The 18003-nt window shown below is 46.6% G+C and overlaps 1 protein-coding gene across 3 annotated transcripts; it reads left to right on the forward strand.

The window, feature by feature from the left end:
- Nucleotides 1-340: 340 nt before the first annotated feature.
- On the forward strand, nt 341-16735 carry NFYA (nuclear transcription factor Y subunit alpha). 3 transcript variants are annotated; one of them, XM_059487954.1, is made up of 10 exons: nt 360-440; nt 2513-2599; nt 4881-4964; nt 7008-7154; nt 8751-8882; nt 9513-9618; nt 10036-10202; nt 11744-11917; nt 12839-12940; nt 13722-16735. In XM_059487954.1, the coding sequence occupies exons 2-10, from the start codon at nt 2525-2527 to the stop codon at nt 13773-13775; spliced, it is 1041 nt and encodes a 346-aa protein (XP_059343937.1). In that variant the 5' UTR covers nt 360-440; nt 2513-2524; the 3' UTR covers nt 13776-16735. The 3 variants fall into 3 exon arrangements, with proteins under 3 accessions (XP_059343936.1, XP_059343937.1, XP_059343935.1); XM_059487952.1 differs by lacking the exon at nt 8751-8882; XM_059487953.1 differs by lacking the exons at nt 4881-4964; nt 8751-8882 and having other exon boundaries at nt 341-440.
- The last annotated feature ends 1268 nt before the right edge of the window (nt 16736-18003 follow it).

Consider the following 18003-nt stretch of genomic DNA (forward strand, 5'->3'; position numbering starts at 1 on the left):
TCTCAGCCCACGCGGCGGTATCGCCTCACACAACACGGGGGTATTGCCGCACACAACACGGCGGTATCGCCTCACACAACACGGGGGTATTGCCGCACACAACATGGCAGCCCCGCCCCACACAACATGGCGGCGGCGCGCGCGGGCGGACCCGCTCCACGGTCCCAGCCCAGAACATTCCGGGCAGGGGGCGGAGCTTAGAGCTGGGCGTGGCCCGCCCCGCGCGCGCGCGCGCCACGGTCCCCGCGCAGGCGCAGCGGCGGCGGGCAGGGCGAGGCGCGCGGTTGGGCGGCCGCGGCCGGGCGGGGCCCCGCCCCTCGCCCCCTTTGTCCGCGGTTGGGCGCCATTTTGCGCGGCGGGCGAGTGCGGGCGCTGATTGGGTTTCGGGGCCCCGCGGCGGAGCCAATCAGCGCGGGGCGCGGACCGGGCAGCGCGGCACGGTGAGCGCGAGCGGCCAATATGGAGCCCCCGCGCGCCGGGATTGGCGGGGCCGCGGCCACTCAGGGGCTGAGGGGGGAACCGGGGCCGGGCTCGGTGCGGCCGCGCCGGGGCCGCGGGGCGAGCGGGGCCGCGAGCAGCGGGGTCGGGTACTCCGCGGCCGGGCGGGGGGCGCGGGGCCCGGCGCCGCAGGGGGGCCCGGCCTGTTCCCCCGGCGCGCTCCGCCCCGGGAGCCTCCCCCGTCCGGTGCCGGTGTGCGCGGTGCTGCTGCCCTGATGTGTCCGGCGGCAGGGCCGGGGGCTCGAGCACACCGGGAGAGCCCCGGGCCGGGGCTTCCCGCAGTGCCACAACAGCCCCGGCTCATCCCTGGCTTCCACAGCCCGGGCTCCGCATGTCGTGCTCCGCCCGCCCCCGTGTTAAATCCCAAATCCCGCTCCGGTGTGGGCGTGCGGTGTCCCGGGAGCGGTGGATCCCGCGGAACGGAGCTCGGGGACACGGCTCGAGCGATGCTCCGGAGCTCTCGGGCTGTTCGTGGCACTGGTTCGCTCTTGGTGTGGGTTGGTTGTATATATATTAGTTATGTAAAATATATATATATTTATATATTATGTCCATAAATATGTCTTTATATATAATATATTTTTATATATTTATGTATAATTATTTTTATATATTTAATGCATAATTACATATATATCTCTGCTGCTGGGACTGCAACACTCCCTGGTTCCCAGAGCATTCCTGGTGAGGACGAGCTGCCCATGAGTTCACTGGGGGAGGAGCTGCCATCCATCCTCTGCCATTGATTGATCCCTGATCATTAATATTTAATTTGGCTGCTCTGTGTTTAACGAATGGGATGAGATAATCCCTTGGATGGTGAGGATCCAAAACCTTGTCCAGAACTTCAGGCAGCTGCTGCAGAGTGTTGGGATTATGGAACAGTTAATGTTTTAATTAAAAAAAATTAATTTAGAGCAGAAATGAAGAATCCAGTGTGAAATTGAAATGGGAACCTGACAGCAGCATTTTCAGAAAGAATATTCTATCTTCTTTTACTCTGGCTTTGAAAAAGTCTCAGGAAATGGGCAAAGGATGGGACTCAAACAGCAGCAGTAACCACAGCAACGGGTACAGAGAGTCTGTGACTTAATCCTGTCAGCATTCCTTGAAAAATGGAGGGGGCCAGAGGTTTTGTTGCTTTAGCCTTGGAAAATTAAAGTTCCCGGCTGTGGTTTCATTCAGCAGTGTAGCAGGACCTTGTTCAGTCGTGGCATAAATCAAACACCTCACTAAGGCAGGAATTCTGCTGCTGTTGGGCCAGTGAGGAGAGAAGCAGTGGCAGGGAAAAGATGTTTTATTTCAGCACATATGTGTGCAGGGAAAGGGCCAAGAAATGAGGGGCAGTGAGAGGATGGAGGTGCTGGGAAATCTGCTTCCCAAAATCCATGAAGGATGTATTTGAGTATAGAAATATTTGTTTAGAGAAGAAATTCCTCCCTGTGAAGGTGAGGATTAGGAGCTGTGGCTGCCCCTGGATCCCTGGAAATGTCCAAGGCCAGGTTGGCATGGTGGAAGATGTCCCTGCCCATGCCCCTTCCCACCCAAACCATCCCATGAGAGCAGGAGAGGGCAGAAAAACAACAACAAGGAGAGAAACCTTCACAGCTCTGCTGAATTCTTGAGGTGCAGTTCAATTTCACACCTGGAGGTTTTGCATTTCCTGAGCTTTCCCAGCAGTGCCACTCCCCGTGTGGGCACCAGGCTGTGCAGACTCACAGAACTGGTGAAATCCATGAAATTTGGGCCAGAATTGAGGTGGTTTTGCTGCTCCCTCAGGTTGGATGGGCCTGAAGGGTTTCTTCTGTTTATTGCTGAGATGGAGCAACAGAAAATCCCTGGGGCAGCTCCTGGTTTGCTTGGCTTGGCAGCTGCTGGGGACAGCAGGGATTGCCAGGCCTGGGGACATCAGGAATTGCCAAACCTGGGGACAGTGGGGATTGCCAGGCCTGGGGACAGTGGGGATTGCCAGGCCTGGGGACAGCAGATCACCTGATTTTTGTTTTCCCTGCAGGGCTGAGGCACCATGGAGCAGTACACAGCCAACAGCAGCAGCTCCACGGAGCAGATCGTGGTGCAGGCAGGGCAGATCCAGCAGCAGGTATGGAATGGGGGAATGGGGGAGTCCTGTGCACCCCTAAGATGGAACAGTTGGGATAAACACCAAAGATTTCCTGTAATTCCAAGGAAATGAGGGATCTGAACTGTTCCCTGAGGGGAGGTGGTGCCAGAGCCTGAGCTTGGACAGTGGAACATTCTCAGCTGGGAGTGAAAGGGCACCTGGGGACAGCAATGGCCTCTGTGGCGCTGAGAGATCCAATTTCTTATTTACCTGTGAGTAACCCAGGAGCCATGTGGATCCAAACAGCAAATACATCCCAGCTTGGAAAGAACTTGGTTTCAGCAGCACAATCCTGATCCTCCTGGGTACCTGCTCACCTGACTTCTGTCACTGATGGCATCTGCCTGGAAGTCAGAGTAAATGTGGTTTTAAAAATTAAATATTAAAATCATATAATATATATTTATTTAAAATTAAATATTAAAAGTAAATATATATATTTAAAATGAAATAAAAATTATAAAATTTTCTTTAAATACAAAAATGTATATAAAATTAAAATGAAAATGCAGGTGTACAAGTGACCAAATTTGAGTGTAGCAGGAAGTTTGTAAACCGGTAGTGACATGGGGAAAGTAAAATATAAAAATATATTAACACATCTCTGAAAATGGAGGACACAGAATATTAACAGGAACAATCAGTTGTCCACAAGAAAAATTCCCCCAAAGTTGAAATAGGTTTTGTTCAAGCCCACAGAGGTTTCCTCCAGCTTTATCAAATGAACATTTATAGAGATTCTTTGTTTCAGAACAACAGGTGGATCAAAACAAACACAGAACAGGAATTCAACCAACCAAGGAGCTTTGGATGAACTCATCTATCTCACAAAGAAATTCACATTTCAGTGTGGAAACACCAGGGCTGAGTTTGGAGGGTTTACTGATTTTGGCTGTTCAGCTTTCCATATCCAGATGTGGGGGTGTTTTGCCAGCTGCTGCTGAATTTTTCTTGCACCTTCTGCTCTAGTTTGGGGAGGTTTGGTAGTTTGCCATGCAAAGGGCAGAGCCACTGGATGATGTTTTCAGGGAGCTCTGCTTTGCTTTGTCCTCAGGAGGGACCAAATCCTTCCCCTGGGTTTAGCTGGAGTTGATTTTTCCAGCCAGAACAAGATTGCACTTGAGATTAAGACATTTTATATTAAGGATTATCTGAAATAGCTGTTTGCAGCAGATAACCAAAGATATAATTGGTTTATTGACATTTTCTAGGTGAAAAGGAGATAAACACAACTCTTGGCTTTCATTTTCAGTACAACTTCTTAAAGCCTGTGTCTGATGTGGAACATTTTGCTAAAATCAGTTGTTTTACCAGGCTGTTACAGCACTTGGGAGGGAGCTGTCCTCCATCTCCCCATGCTAACACAGTTACTGGGATTATTTTGGGACTCTTTGCTAAGAGGCTAAAGATAGAAAAGGCTTTTAGCTCTGACTGCTCCTGCAGCCTCCAGACTGTCCCTCAGGGTCACTGGTGGGCAGCCACCAACACAGGGGTGGCAGAGATGAGCTCAGGAAGGGCTTTGTTGGGACAAACAAGTGTGCCCAAAATCTGGAACCTTTCACTGTGCCAAAACCTGGGCAGTGAGCAGACTGAAACCCTGAAACTGAGCTTGAAATCCTACAAAATCACCTGCCCAAAATCACCAATTCCTGTGAGTTGGAATATTTAAACCTGAAACCTCAAAACTAAACCCCTGAAACTGTGCTTGAAATCCTGCAAAATCACCTGCCCTGTTCCCTGTTATTGGAATATTTAAACCTGGAACTTCAAAACTAAACCCCTGAAACTGAGCTTGAAATCCTGCAAAATGCCCTGTCCTGTTCCCTGTGAGTTGGAATATTGAACCTGAAGTTTCAAAACTGAACCCCTGAAACTGAGCTTGAAATCCTGCAAAATCACCTGTCCTGTTCCCTGTGAGTTGGAATATTGAACCTGAAGTTTCAAAACTAAACCCCTGAAACTGAGTTTGAAATTCTGTAAAATGACCCATGCTGTTCCCTGTCAGTTGGAATATTGAAGCCTGAAACTTCAAAACTAAACCCCTGAAATTGAGCTTGAAATCCTGCAAAATGCCCTGTCCTGTTCCCTGTGAGTTGGAATATTGAACCTGGCAGTGCAGTTCCAGGGAACTCCATCCTGAGTTTTGCTAAAACTCCCATTCCTGGTGTTCCTGGAGCAGTGTGTGTGATCCCCTCCCCTGTGGCAGCAGTGTGTTGTGCATTTCCATGTTTCAAGCTCTCCCTGTTCCTGTTCCCATCAGCAGGGAGGTGTCACAGCTGTCCAGCTGCAGACTGAGGCCCAGGTGGCATCGGCCTCAGGCCAGCAAGTCCAGACCCTCCAGGTAGTGGTGACCTCTCTGATTGTGTTTCTGAGCACTGCATGCCCCTCCCCAGCAGCACATATCTAATGCTGTGTTTTCCCAGGGCTTCCAGGAGGGGCAGGGGGATGTGGAGCAGGAATTTCTGCTGGGTGCTGCCTCTGGGCTTGGCATTGGAGCTGTTCCCACTGGTGCATGGCAGGAATAAAGTCCAGGGAGATTTTAAAGTTCTAAACAGCAAAATGAGGAAGGAGCAGTTGGGATAAAACCCAAAGATTTCCTGTAATTCCGAGGAAATGAAGGTTCTGAGCTCTTCCCTGAGGAGGGCTCTGCCTTCACCACACAGAGCTGGTGCCAGAGCTGAGCTTGGACAGTGGAACCTTCTCAGCTGGGACTCAGAGGGCACCTGGGGACAACATTGGCCTCTGTGGCACTGAGAGATCCAATTTCTTATTTACCTGTGAATAATCCAGGAGCCATACAGCAAATACATCCCAGCTTGGAAAGAAATTGCTTTCAGTGTGAAGTGTCTTCCTTAACTCACCCAGGCTTTCCAGGAGCTCTTTGTAGAGCAGTTGACAGACCCTGGGCAGCTGTGGCAGTTTTGCACTCAGGATTTTGGTTTTGTTTGGTTTGTGATTCTTCAGAGCAGGGTGGTTCCAAGGGGCTGGGATGGCCCTGCCAGCTGCAGAATCAACACAGCATTTTTTATGTTCAGAGTTCAACTCTCAGATGCTGCCTCACTTGGATTGCTGGGCTCACTGGGACCTCTGGTTGTTGTTATGTTCTTCCCACCTTTTTTTTTTTTTTTTTTTTTTCCTAGTTTGCCTTGCTGTGATTCATTAACAAAAATCCTGGAATGTCTCTTGTTTTCCTTTCTGCTTCTTGGACATTGTGCTGCTGCCTGTGCTTCTCTGTGCTGACCTGAGCATGCTCCTCCCTGTGTGACCCAGCCCAGGGGCTGAGGGCTTTGGATGGGACAGGGACAGGCTGAGGGACAGAGTGGGGACCTGCAAACTCCAATTCCCAGGGCAGGATTTGGCTCCTCACCCTCTGGGGTGTGAAACTTTGGTGGCTTTACCACATTGTGATGTTCTTGTTCCTAAACAAATCAGATTTTGTGATCCCCGAGTTCATGAGATTCATTTTGCATTTAGGCTGTGGAGGTAGAGTATTTTCCAAGATGTGTGTGGGGAATTTGGGGGCTTGGCAGGTGAGAGGGTTCAAACAGAGAGGTTTTCCCCGTTTTTTTGTTTTCATGGGCCTTTTTCCCAGTGGCCAGAGAGAGACCAGGTCCAAGAGTCCAGAGATTCTCAGCCCGAAGTTACCTCAGAATCCCAGAGTGGTTTGGGTGGGAAGGGAGCTTAAAGCTCACCCAGTTCCCACCTCAACACCTTCCCCTACCCCAGGGTGCTCCAAACCCTGTCCAGCCTGGCCTTGGACATTTATATTTATATTTATATTTATATTTATATTTATATTTATATTTATATTTATATTTATATTTATATTTATATTTATATTTATATTTATATTTATCCAATCTAAACCTTTTTAGGCCCAGAAGTGGCTGCTGCCCATCCACTTTGATTTTTCCTCCCTGAACTCCATTTTGTGTTGCTCCAGTTACAATTTGCCTCAATAACCATGGAGAATTTCTTCTCCAGCACATCCCATGCTCCATCCGTGTCAGTTTGGAAAATGAGAATGTTGTAGGCATAAAATTGAAGAGAGCCACCTCAGAACCTCCATGTCAGAAGAGTTCTCTCAATAGGAACCTCAACTAGAAAACCTAACAAATCTCAATAGGAACCTCAACTAAGATTCAGTAGTTATGAGGTGAATAATGAAGTTTTTTATCCCACTTTGCTCTTGGGCTGTGCATGAGAAATGTGGCTGGAAAATGGGATTTTCTTGCTTTATAACAACCAGACTGCAAGAGAAGCAGATAACTCACTAAGCCAGAGCTGGTTTGAAGCAGCTCAGTGCCCGTTCCCCACAGACAGGGCGGGCAGGGCTGGGCTCTGGGGCAGCTCTGGTGGGTTTTTCATTGTTGTTTTGTTGTTGCAGGTGCAGGGGCAGCCTCTGATGGTGCAGGTGAGCGGGGGGCAGCTCATCACCTCCACGGGCCAGCCCATCATGGTGCAGGCCGTGCCCGGGGGCCAGGGCCAGACCATCATGCAGGTGCCCGTGTCTGGCACACAGGGCCTGCAGCAGGTGAGACACCTGGGGACACTGCACAGCTCTGGGGTGCTGCCACTGCCACACAGGGCTCTGCTCAGCACCCCAAACCCAGCCTGAGCTGGTGCTGGGTGCCTCTGGGACAGTGGCAATGAGTAAAAGTCCTTTATGAACTGGTTTGTTATGGCCTGGTGCAAAGATTTTAGTGCTGAAACACAGCTGGGTTGGTTTGGGGTTTTTCATCATGGAATGATTTGGGTTGGATGGGATCTTAAAGCTCATCCAGTTGCACCTTCCTGGCATAGGCAGGGACACCTTCCTGTGGGGATAGGGGTACCTCTGATAAGGATACCTGTGATAAGGGTACCTATGATGTGGGATACCTTCCCACAGAGCAGGGTTTTTGTTGAGCAAAAGCAGGCTGAGGTGGTGCTTGGTGGCTCTGGCACAGTGGGAATGAGCGGAAGTCCTTTATGAGCTCAGTTTTTATGGTTTGTGGCTTGGTGCAAAGATTTTAGGTCAGTGCTAAAACACAGCTGGGTTGGTTTGGGGTTTTTCATCATGGAATGATTTGAGTTGGGTGAGATCTTGAAGCTCATCCAGTTGCACCTTCCTGCCATAGGAGGGATACTTTCCTATGGGAATAGGGATATCTGTCATGTGGGATACCTTCCCACAGAGCAGGATTTTTGTCTCTTGGGATATTTTATCTGGCCCTTGCAATGTAGTTGAGAATCTGGTGCCGGTTCAATTTATGGCTTAGAAAGAGGATTTAAAAAAAAAAATATTTAAGAAAGCTTTTAGAAGGTAATTTGTGCTTGAGCCCCTCTAATGTGTGATGGCTGAAGGGGGATTTAAACATCCCTGTTGCACAGAAGGCAATAGTGAAGGAGGTACAGAAAATTGAATTTTTTGGAAGTAATTACTTGTTTAAAAGACAGTTGGTAAATTTAAGGAGGTGGTTGAAGTGTTGCTGAAAAGCAAAGAGAAGAACTGTGACCATGGCATAATGAAAGTGCCCTGATGATTTAGGAACCCAGCACAGTCCAGGAAGGCAAATGATGTCTTGGTGTTTTGAGAGGTTTATTTAACATTTCCTTTGTTGCAAACCACTGTAATTTGTATGAGGTTTTCTCAGTCTGGTTGGTGGAGGAAAGTCCATAACTGTGTTTTTAAACACAAACTTCAAACCATATTCCAGCTCTTCTTTTTCAATCTAAGAATGTTCCACAGTGGTGGAAAGACTGTGCAAAGCTGAGGACAACTTTATAAATCCCAGAAACACTTCTGAGTGCTGGATAATGAACACCCCTCAGATGTCTTAAATCTTAGTCCTCCTCTTCCACCTGCCTGTTTGTTCCCAGTGGATGTGAATAATTGATTTCTCCTGGGTGATTTATTGTGCAAGCAGTGCAGAGCTGCTGGAGCACGGTGACACAGCACTCTGCTCCCTCTGCCCTGTGTGGCAATCCATTCAAACTCCTCATTCTCAACTGGAAAAAGAGAAGACTCCCTGCTTCCTTTTTCTGTGCAACAGCAAATCACCCTCAGAGATGACTTGGTCATGCTGAGGCTGAGGAGGGAGAAATCAGAGGCATAGTTAATGTTCCTTTCTGACTCTTTCTTCCACAGATTCAGTTGGTCCAGCCAGGTCAGATTCAGATTCAAGGTGGGCAGGCTGTGCAGGTACAGGGGCAGCAGGGCCAGACCCAGCAGATCATTATACAGCAGCCCCAGACTGCAGTTACTGCTGGCCAGACACAGGTAACTGCACCAGCATGAAAGGCTTTTCTGCAGAGGAACAGGAAGAGAAACTTTTAAAGATGTGGTTAAGTAAAAAAAAAAAGGAATTATTAATATTGAGGAGAACTTGAGAATAAGTGTCATGTTTCTGTAGTGTTTCATACATGACTCTGGGGCAGAAAAATCAGATTGCATGTTTTTCTCCATCGTGTTTCTGTATTTTATTGGTTCGTGGTCGTTTTTGTCTCTCTGTTGAATTTTGAAAACATGAAGCATTGCTAATTCCATACTTGGGCCATTGTGTGCAGTAGTCCAGTCACACCTGGGGTTTCTGCTGATGCTTTGAGTTAGGACCAAAATTAAATTTTGGAGCAGAACAGTTCTTCTTTTCACATCTTCATAGTGAGTCAGGAAACTTAGAATTTGGGGTTTTTTTCATTATTGAACTGTTGAAAAATGCATCTTACATGTGCTTCAGGTGTTTGATCTCCAGGTGTTTGCTCTGTGCTCCAGCCTGTTTCTTACTGCTGCTAATGAGGCAGCAGAAATAGACACCTGGAACACCTCAAGCACCATGTGTTCATTCAGGAATTGTAAACACTGGGAAAAATAGGCAATTAGTGACGTTTTTGTGCTCTTTGTTGTGTTCAGACCCAGCAGCAGATTGCAGTGCAAGGCCAGCAGGTTGCCCAGGCTGCTGAGGGCCAGACCATCGTGTACCAGCCTGTGAATGCTGATGGCACCATCCTGCAGCAAGGTAGGAGGGCTGGGAGGAGCCAGGGCACCTCCTGGAGAGGCTTTTTATTTATTGAGGTGTTTGTGTGCTCTGCAGGAATTCACTCCAGAAACAGAAAATCTCCTTGTCTCTGGCAAGGCCTGGTAGAATAAAACCCCTGAATTTTGCTTTTCCACCTCAAGAGTACGTGGTTACTCACAGTGAGGTTACAAATGCAAAAACCTGATGGAATTCTGATGGAATTTAATCCCTCACTGTAGCACTTTCCTGACTCTCTGCATGATTTGGAAGGATGAATGAGTAAAACACAGAAGTGGGACTAATGCTGTTCCCTTCTTTTTGTGTGCGTGTTTCTGTTTCTTTTTTCCTCTCTCTCTCTCTTTTTTTTCTTTTTTTTTTTTTTTTTTCCCTTTCCTTTTGTTTTCTACTTCCTTAAAGTTACAGTCCCTGTTACAGGCATGATCACCATTCCTGCAGCCAGCCTGGCTGGAGCCCAGATTGTCCAGACAGGAGCCAACACCAACACCACCAGCAGTGGCCAGGGGACGGTGACAGTGACACTGCCAGTGGCTGGCAACGTGGTCAATTCAGGGGGAATGGTCATGGTAGGTGTGAAATCCCCACTGCTGCCTCTGCAGGCTGAGCTTTGAGGTGTTTTGTACTCAAATCTTTTCACAAGGGTAGGGATGGGGTAGTGGGAATGGCTTGAAGGGGAAGGAGGGCAGGGGTGGGTGGGATGTTGGGGAGGAATTTCTCCCTGCAGGGTGGGGAGGTCCTGAGGACCCCAGAGCAGCTGTGGCTGCTCCATCCCTGCCTGGAGCACCCTGGGAGAGTGAAAAGTGTCCCTGAAGGTTGGAATTGGGGGATCCTAAAGATCCCTTCCACCCCAAACCATCCTGTGATTCCCTGGTTCTGTGATAAACTTTTGTCTGAGATTGAGATACCATGCTCAGTCCTCTCTGTAAGTTCCATTAGTTTAAAGTTTAAACAACAAAAGTTTTCAGCTCCAAAGGACTGGATCCTGCTGTGATCTTTGCTCTGGACTTTCTCCCACAGCAGCTCAGAAATGTAGAAACTGAAATCCAAACTGAGCTGTGAGCTGATGAGCAAAGGTTTAAATATATTTATTCACTTCTGATTTTCTTGAGGATCCCTTAGGATTTGTTTCCATCATTTATAGAGGTTTTTCCTGCCAGTTCCTGTTTCTTTGTGGTGTGAACCTCTTGAATGTTGCTGGCCCCCACTAGATGTCAGCAGCTCTGCAGTGATGCTCTGAAATGAAATCATTGAAATAAAAGATACCCAAAAGAAAGGGAAGCACCAGCCATGTCCTGTTTGTTTAATGGTCCAAGAAGCAGCAACACAAGGAATTGTATTGAAATGTTACCTTTATTATCACAGACACATTTTATGAAAAATCCTTTTGCTAGGATTATTTCTCTTAAGAAGCTGAGAGGCTTCAGGAACAAAATGTAAACAATGGTTATCTGCTGCTGTGGAATGCAACAGGTGCATCTGTGATTGGTCTCATGTGGTTGTTTTCAATTAATGGCCAGTCACAGCCCAGCTGGCTCAGACTCTGGTCAGACACAAGATTTTATTATCATTCCATTCCTTTCAAGCCTTCTGATGAAATCCTTTCTTCTATTCTTTTAGTATAGTTTTAATATTAATATAATTATAATATAATATAATATAATATAATATAATATAATATAATATAATATAATATAATATAATATAATATACCATCCTTCTGAAACATGGAGTCAAGACTCTCATCTCTTCCCTCATCCTGGGACCCCTGTGAACATCACCACACTTTATCAGGAAAAGCCAGCAGGACTGATGAGGAATTGTTGGTGTGGGTTGGTTTTGCATAGGTTTGGATTGGTTTTGCATAGGTTTGGATTGGTTTTGCATAGGTTTGGATTGGTTTTGCATAGGTTTGGATTGGTTTTGCATAGGTTTAGATTGGTTTTAGGTGTATTTGCAGTTTGAGAGCAGCTTCATTGCTCCTTTTCATTTAAGCAGCCGCATTACCCGAGCAACACCCACATTCTATTTCAATATTGAGCTTTTGAATGCCATTTTTTGTTGAGTTTGTGTGCTGAGCTGCAAGCACTAAACCCCCCTGTGTGTACAGATGGTGCCTGGGGCTGGCTCAGTCCCAGCCATCCAGAGGATCCCCTTGCCTGGAGCAGAGATGCTGGAAGAGGAGCCCCTGTACGTCAATGCCAAGCAGTACCACCGCATCCTGAAGAGGAGGCAGGCACGGGCCAAGCTGGAAGCAGAGGGAAAAATCCCCAAAGAGAGAAGGGTGAGGATAAAACTCAGATTCAACACAAAATTGCTCTGTGGCAAAGGCACAGAATCCCAGCTGGGCTGCAAAATGAGGGTTGGAATCTTGGTGTTCCTCTGTTTTACAGTGGTTTGGTTGTTGATGTGCTGCATCAGAGTAAATTTTTAAGTGCTTTGCTTATTTTGGGTTTTGGGAGTGTTTGGAGGTGTGTGTGAGCATGTACTGATTGTCAGCACAGTGTCTGTGGGGCAGGGGCTGGATGGGGACTGGAATTTCCTTTGGGGAGGCAGTGACTGGGAATTTCTTCTAGGAAGGCAATGACTGGGAATCTGTGGGATAGAAGATGGATGGGGACTGGGAATTTCCTCTGGGAAAGCAGTGACTGGGAATTTCTTCTGGGGAAAGCAGTGACTGGGAGTCTGTGGGGTGGGGGATGGATGGGGACTGGGAATTTGCCCTGGAAAAGAAAGCAGTGACTGGGAATATGTAGGGGGATGGATGGATGGATGGATGGATGGATGGATGGATAATTGGATGGATGGATAATTGGATGGATAATTGGATGGATGGATGGATGGATGGATGGATGGATGGATGGATGGATGGATGGATGGATAATTGGATGGATGGATAATTGGATGGATGGATAATTGGATGGATGGATGGATGGATGGATGGATGGATGGAGGGGGACTGGGAATTTCCTCTGGGAAAGCAGAGACTGGAAATATGTAAGGCAGAGGACAGATGTGGATTGGAATTTCCCCTGGAAAACCCATGACTGGGAATTTCCTCTGGGAAGGCAGTGACTGGCAGGGTTGTGGGGCAGAGGATGGATGGATGGGGACTGGAATTTCCCCTGGGAAGGCAGGGATGGGATGGGATGGGATGGGAGGAGTGGCTCTCCCTGAGCTGCTCTCCCTCCCTCCCTCCCTGCAGAAATACCTGCACGAGTCGCGGCACCGGCACGCCATGGCCAGGAAACGCGGAGAGGGCGGGCGCTTCTTCTCCCCCAAGGAAAAGGACAGCCCTCACATGCAGGTGAGTGGGGCTGGGGGCAAATCCCCTGTTTAACCCTTCAGGACACACACCAGAGGTGTCTGTGCTGCTTTGTTTGGGGTTTTGGGCTTTGCTGCTTGTCCCTCCCTCCCTCTGAATATTTTATCTGCTGCCCCTTGGCCCTCCCTGCCTTTAGATTTATTCCAAGCATAAAATAAATAAAACCTGGGAATAAACCCTCCTGTCACTGCTTGTGGAGAGCAAGGGATGTTTGCCCTGAGGAATCAAATGACAGTAATGTGGATAGAAGTGTGTTCACTTTGTAGTTCTTAGGATAAATGCACACAAACATCGTGTGTTTGTAAAACAGCCTTTCTGCCTGGGGACTGGGCTGTTCTTTCAGGACATCAATTAAAGGTAGAGACTCCTTATCTTTGCATCTGATGGAAAATTAAAAAATGGGAATATCTGATTCTTAGCTGCATCTTGATTTGCATAAAAGGTGCAAGGCATTTTTCAAAGGAGGGGACTTAATGGAGTAGAATGAACAGGTTCTGTGGTTGCTCAGTGCTTTAGAGCAGTCCTGTGCCCTTAGGGAGTGTTTCTTATTTTGAACCAAAATCATTCCTAAGTACTGGTCCTAAATACCAGAAACAACAAATTCCTGGAAGGTATTTAGGATTTTTGTGGCCTGTAAAACCCAGGAAAACCAGGACAGTTTTGGGGCTCCCGGGAACTGCAGGAGTGTCTCCTCCTGATGGTTGTGTGTGGGTCTCTCTGCTTCATGGAAAAATGTGAAATTTCCACCCTTTTGTGTCTGCAGGATCCATCTCAAAGCAATGAAGAAGCAATGACACAGATGATCAGGGTCTCCTAACCCCTGCTTCCAGGGCAAAACACCTGAAGGGAATTCCCATCCCTCCTGCCAGCCTGCCCAGAGTGCCCAGTGACCCTTGGAGTGGGACAATCTCCATGCCACAGCCTGTCCTTTTCCCCAGAGCAAGCACCACGTGTTGAGGACGTGCTTGAGGTTTCAACTCTTCCACCAGAACCTTTCAGACCTCCTTGGTGCCCTCTCCTGATCCAGCACAGGGAATTCAGAGTGCGAGTGCTCATCTCTGGTTTTTCCTCATTTTCCCACCTCAGTCCCTGTGGCTGGTGCAGCTCAGCCCTGTCCAGGGACAGATTCCAGCTCCTCCAGCAGCACTGAGCAGGGCTGGGCTTGAGATTTGTTATTCCATCCACTCCTCACCCCTCTGGACTGGGTTTTCCCTGAGCTGGGCATTGCTGTTGCACTTCTGGCCCTGGCAGAAACTGAAGGGGATTCTTTTCAATTCCACCCTGTAAATGTGTAAAGAAGCTCTTCTCTGGGAAAGGTTCAGCCATCCAATCAATGCTAGAAATAGTCAAGATTCCTGCAGGACTTGATGTGTTGTGTCTCTGTTGCAAGTGGGGTGGGAGAGGGAGATGTGGGGGGGATTGGGTCAGTGAATCAGTCTCTGGCTGGGTTTGGATGTTCATTGCCAGTCCTTTTGCTTTGGAAGAAAACTGGATGCGAGTGTAGAAAGGATTGAAACTTTTCAGTGACTCTCTTCCAAAGGATTTTTTTTTTATTTTTTATTTTATTTTTCTCACCTGCCAGTGAAATCCATGGTTCCTCCAAGAGATGTGGAGCCCTCAGTGTCACAGAGGTGGCACTTGGCCGTGGCTGGGATGGAGTTTCTGGTGCCTAAATCATTTCTGCAATTCCAAGGGATGATTCAGGACAGCAGCAGCTGGGGCAGCTCAGCCTGAGCTCCCTGAAGGACTCAGCAGATACTGAACCTTTCATGCTTTTTATAAATTAAGCTCTTAAAAACCAAACAGAAGTGGCACTTAGCAAAGGAGCAATACTTACATTATTAAAAAATAGGATTTTCCCATGACCTACAGCTGGCTTTGTCTGAGCATCTCCCCAGAACAGTTTTAATTTAGATTCTAAGCCTGCTCTATTATAATTTGAATTTTGGTGATGGGAGCAGTAGTTACAAGCATTTAACAGGTGATTTCTCACCAGTGCACTGCTCACCTTGATGAGTTACACAGCTGCTCTGCTGGAGTCCCAGAATTTCCAGGTTTTTGTGTCCTGTAGCTCAAACTGGATCACAGCAGTGAAATTTGGGGTTGGGAATGTGCTGGGTGAATGGGAACCTGGCCAGGTGCAGCTGAAGAGTGAGGAAAAGCTGCCAAGGATGGCTGAGACTGTGTCAAATCCAGTGAGTGCTGAATTGAAGTGACAAGGAAATGCAGCTGGGAAAAGATGGAAGGAAATATAATTTCCAATTTACTGGAAGCTCATGGCTAAAGACAAAGTGGAGGACAAATCAAGAGGATACAAAAGAACAGAGCGTGGAAAATGCCATTTCCTTTGGATGAAATGAAAATCCTAAACCTGAGAGAGGAGGAAAGTTGGATGCTTGTTGTGAGCAGGCAGTGCTGGGGAGGAGGGAGCCTGTTCAGGGGGAAGGGCAGGAGGAGCCTCAGAGGGGTTTGGGGTTGGATCTCCAAAAGCAGCTGAGCTCCTTGCTGTGATCCTGCTCCTGTGAGGACACTCGGGGACATCTGCAGCTGCCCTGGCTCCTGGCAGGCAAATAAATCTCCTTTCTTTCAGTTTTCATCCCAAGTCAGATGAGCAATCTGACACTCTGCTCACAGCTCTTAATTAGGATTTATTTCTAATCATTCCAAGGGCGTTTTTAGCATGGATGGCATCCTCAGGGCCTCTGGTTGCCTCTGCCTTAAACCCTTGCCCAGTTCCAGCACTGGTTTTGCTCAGCTGGCACCTGAAGCTCACCCAGCACTTCCTGGGCTCTCCTTAAGGGATTTTAGTTGAATTTGCAGCATTACTGTAAATATTTTTTTTGAGCATCTGTACATTTTGTTGGTGGAATATTTGCTGGAGTAAAACCCTCTCCATGATATTTTTTGCTCTTCAGTTGATGCTAAATCTGCCCTGAAACATCTTTTTGAGAGCTGGAAATTCAGGAAGCAAGATTGTTGCTCTGACATAGATTTTGTTTCATTTTTTTAAAGAAATAATTTACTTTTCTTAAAGAACTTGTAAACTTTTTTTCCCAATATCCCTTCATATCTAGGTTCTCTGATCTGCTGTTGTAGGTTGTGTGTGAAGAAATATGGATTTGTGTTCTAGAAAGTCTTACTGTTAATATTTTAAATAGTGATGTGAAAGCCCAAGTGCTCCTATTATTTTTTTTTAATTTGTTTTGTGTTCTGTGTATCACTGCTGAAAGTTGTGTTTATTTGGTGAGGTTGGAGCCAGCAGTCAACACCACGGTACCAAAAATATTTGCTTTATTTTCCAGGCAAATCTGTGAAAACTGGAGAAATGTCCAGTTCAAACCTCCCTAGTAATTAAAATTCTTTATAGATTGGCTACACTTGAGTAAAAACTTCACTTTAGGAGTGAGTTTAACATTCTAAATTTCACTTTTGGAGTAAGGATGAAAGAAGAAGTTTGGGGAAAAATGTGTTTGATTGACCCAGAGCAGTGAAGCATCAAACCCATCAAAACCCAGATTTTTAGGAGTGTAAAGATCAGGATTTGGAAGAAAATGGTCCTCAAGTGATGCTAAATGCATGTTAAAAAGAGCTGAAAAATCAACTTTTCTTTGTGGGAGGGTCCTGAGCTTAACGTAACGTCAGGCAAAGTTTGTACATAGTTCACAGTTTTTAATTTTTTTTATATGATGCATTTTTTCAGGTGTATTTTGGTCTTTAATAGATGCAATTGTAAGTACTGTGTACACTCTCCAGCTAATAAAATTTATAAACTGAGAAGTTTTTGCTCTTTGTTTTGGGAATTTTGTGATGGGCCAGGGGAGGGCAGCACAAACTCCACACCAACATTTCACCATCTCAAAACCCCCGCAGCACAAAACTGGCAGTCATGAATTCTTCCCAGAATTGGTCAACACAATGATGATCACACAAAATAAAACCCTAATGCAAACAAACAAACAGAAAAAAAAAAAAGGAAATGACAGCGTGTAAGATCAGAGAATGGGAAGCTGGGCAGGAAATGAGGAGAACAATCACGCAAGCCTGTTTAGGAAGTCAGAAATCAGTTTCTTCAGCTATTATGATTTAATTTTCTAGGTTTTGGGGTGTTTTTTTTCCCAGACAATTTGCAGTAGAATTATAAAATAATCTTGGATATAATGGTAAAAAAAACTTTTGTGGCCACATCAAAGCAATCAACAAGAATTCACTTTTCTCTCTCACCCTCACCTTCAGAGCTGCAGGATCACTCGGAGAGCAGAGTTTATCCAATCCAGGATCCAATCCCTGCCTTCCCACCTTCCTTCCCTCCCCTGCCACCCCCTATCCAGGCTGGAATCTTCCTGAAATCTTGATATCCAAAAATTGAACCCATTTTTGTGCCCTGTTCAGCATCCTCGGTCTCTAGCTCATGGAATTAAGAGGAAAATCTCAGTCAGCTGAGTTTGGGGATTTATCCATAATCCCTGAGGGATGTTTTGCTCATTTCACCACGATCACAGGATTCTGCAGTTGGATCAACAGGGGTGTAATTTGTAATAAAGTCAAGCTGGATTTATCCTGGAGGACAGGTGTGTGTTAATAAACAACAAACAGGGAAATACAGAGTTATTTCTTTGGAAAACAAATCACTACACTGGAGAGTAAATTTCACCCCAGGAGCTCAAGCTGATGACAATTGATACTATAAAATTGACAAATATTTTCCAAGCAGCCCCTTGTTTATTAGAACATGTCAAACGCATTCCTTGTCTCTCTGAAGCCCAGGAAAAATCTCATAGGTTTAAAATAAAGCAGATTTTTTTACCACTCTGCTGAATCTCATCAGAATGGGCAGTAATTGATACTTTTTTGGTGAATATTTAAGTCCAGAGGAAGGAGCTCACTTGGCCTGGCTGTGGTGCTCTATCAGCTGCTGCCAGACACGAGCAGTTTCCTCTATTTGGGAAATAGCTCCCTGCTATTTAAAAAATAGAGTAACTTGGAAATGAAATGCACCCCAGCTTTCCTCTGGGTTTGCCCACCTGTGCTGTTAGAAAAGTGCAATT

The sequence above is a fragment of the Ammospiza nelsoni genome, chromosome 23 (genome assembly GCF_027579445.1).
Source record: "Ammospiza nelsoni isolate bAmmNel1 chromosome 23, bAmmNel1.pri, whole genome shotgun sequence".
In the NCBI taxonomy this organism is placed as follows: Eukaryota; Metazoa; Chordata; class Aves; order Passeriformes; family Passerellidae; genus Ammospiza; species Ammospiza nelsoni.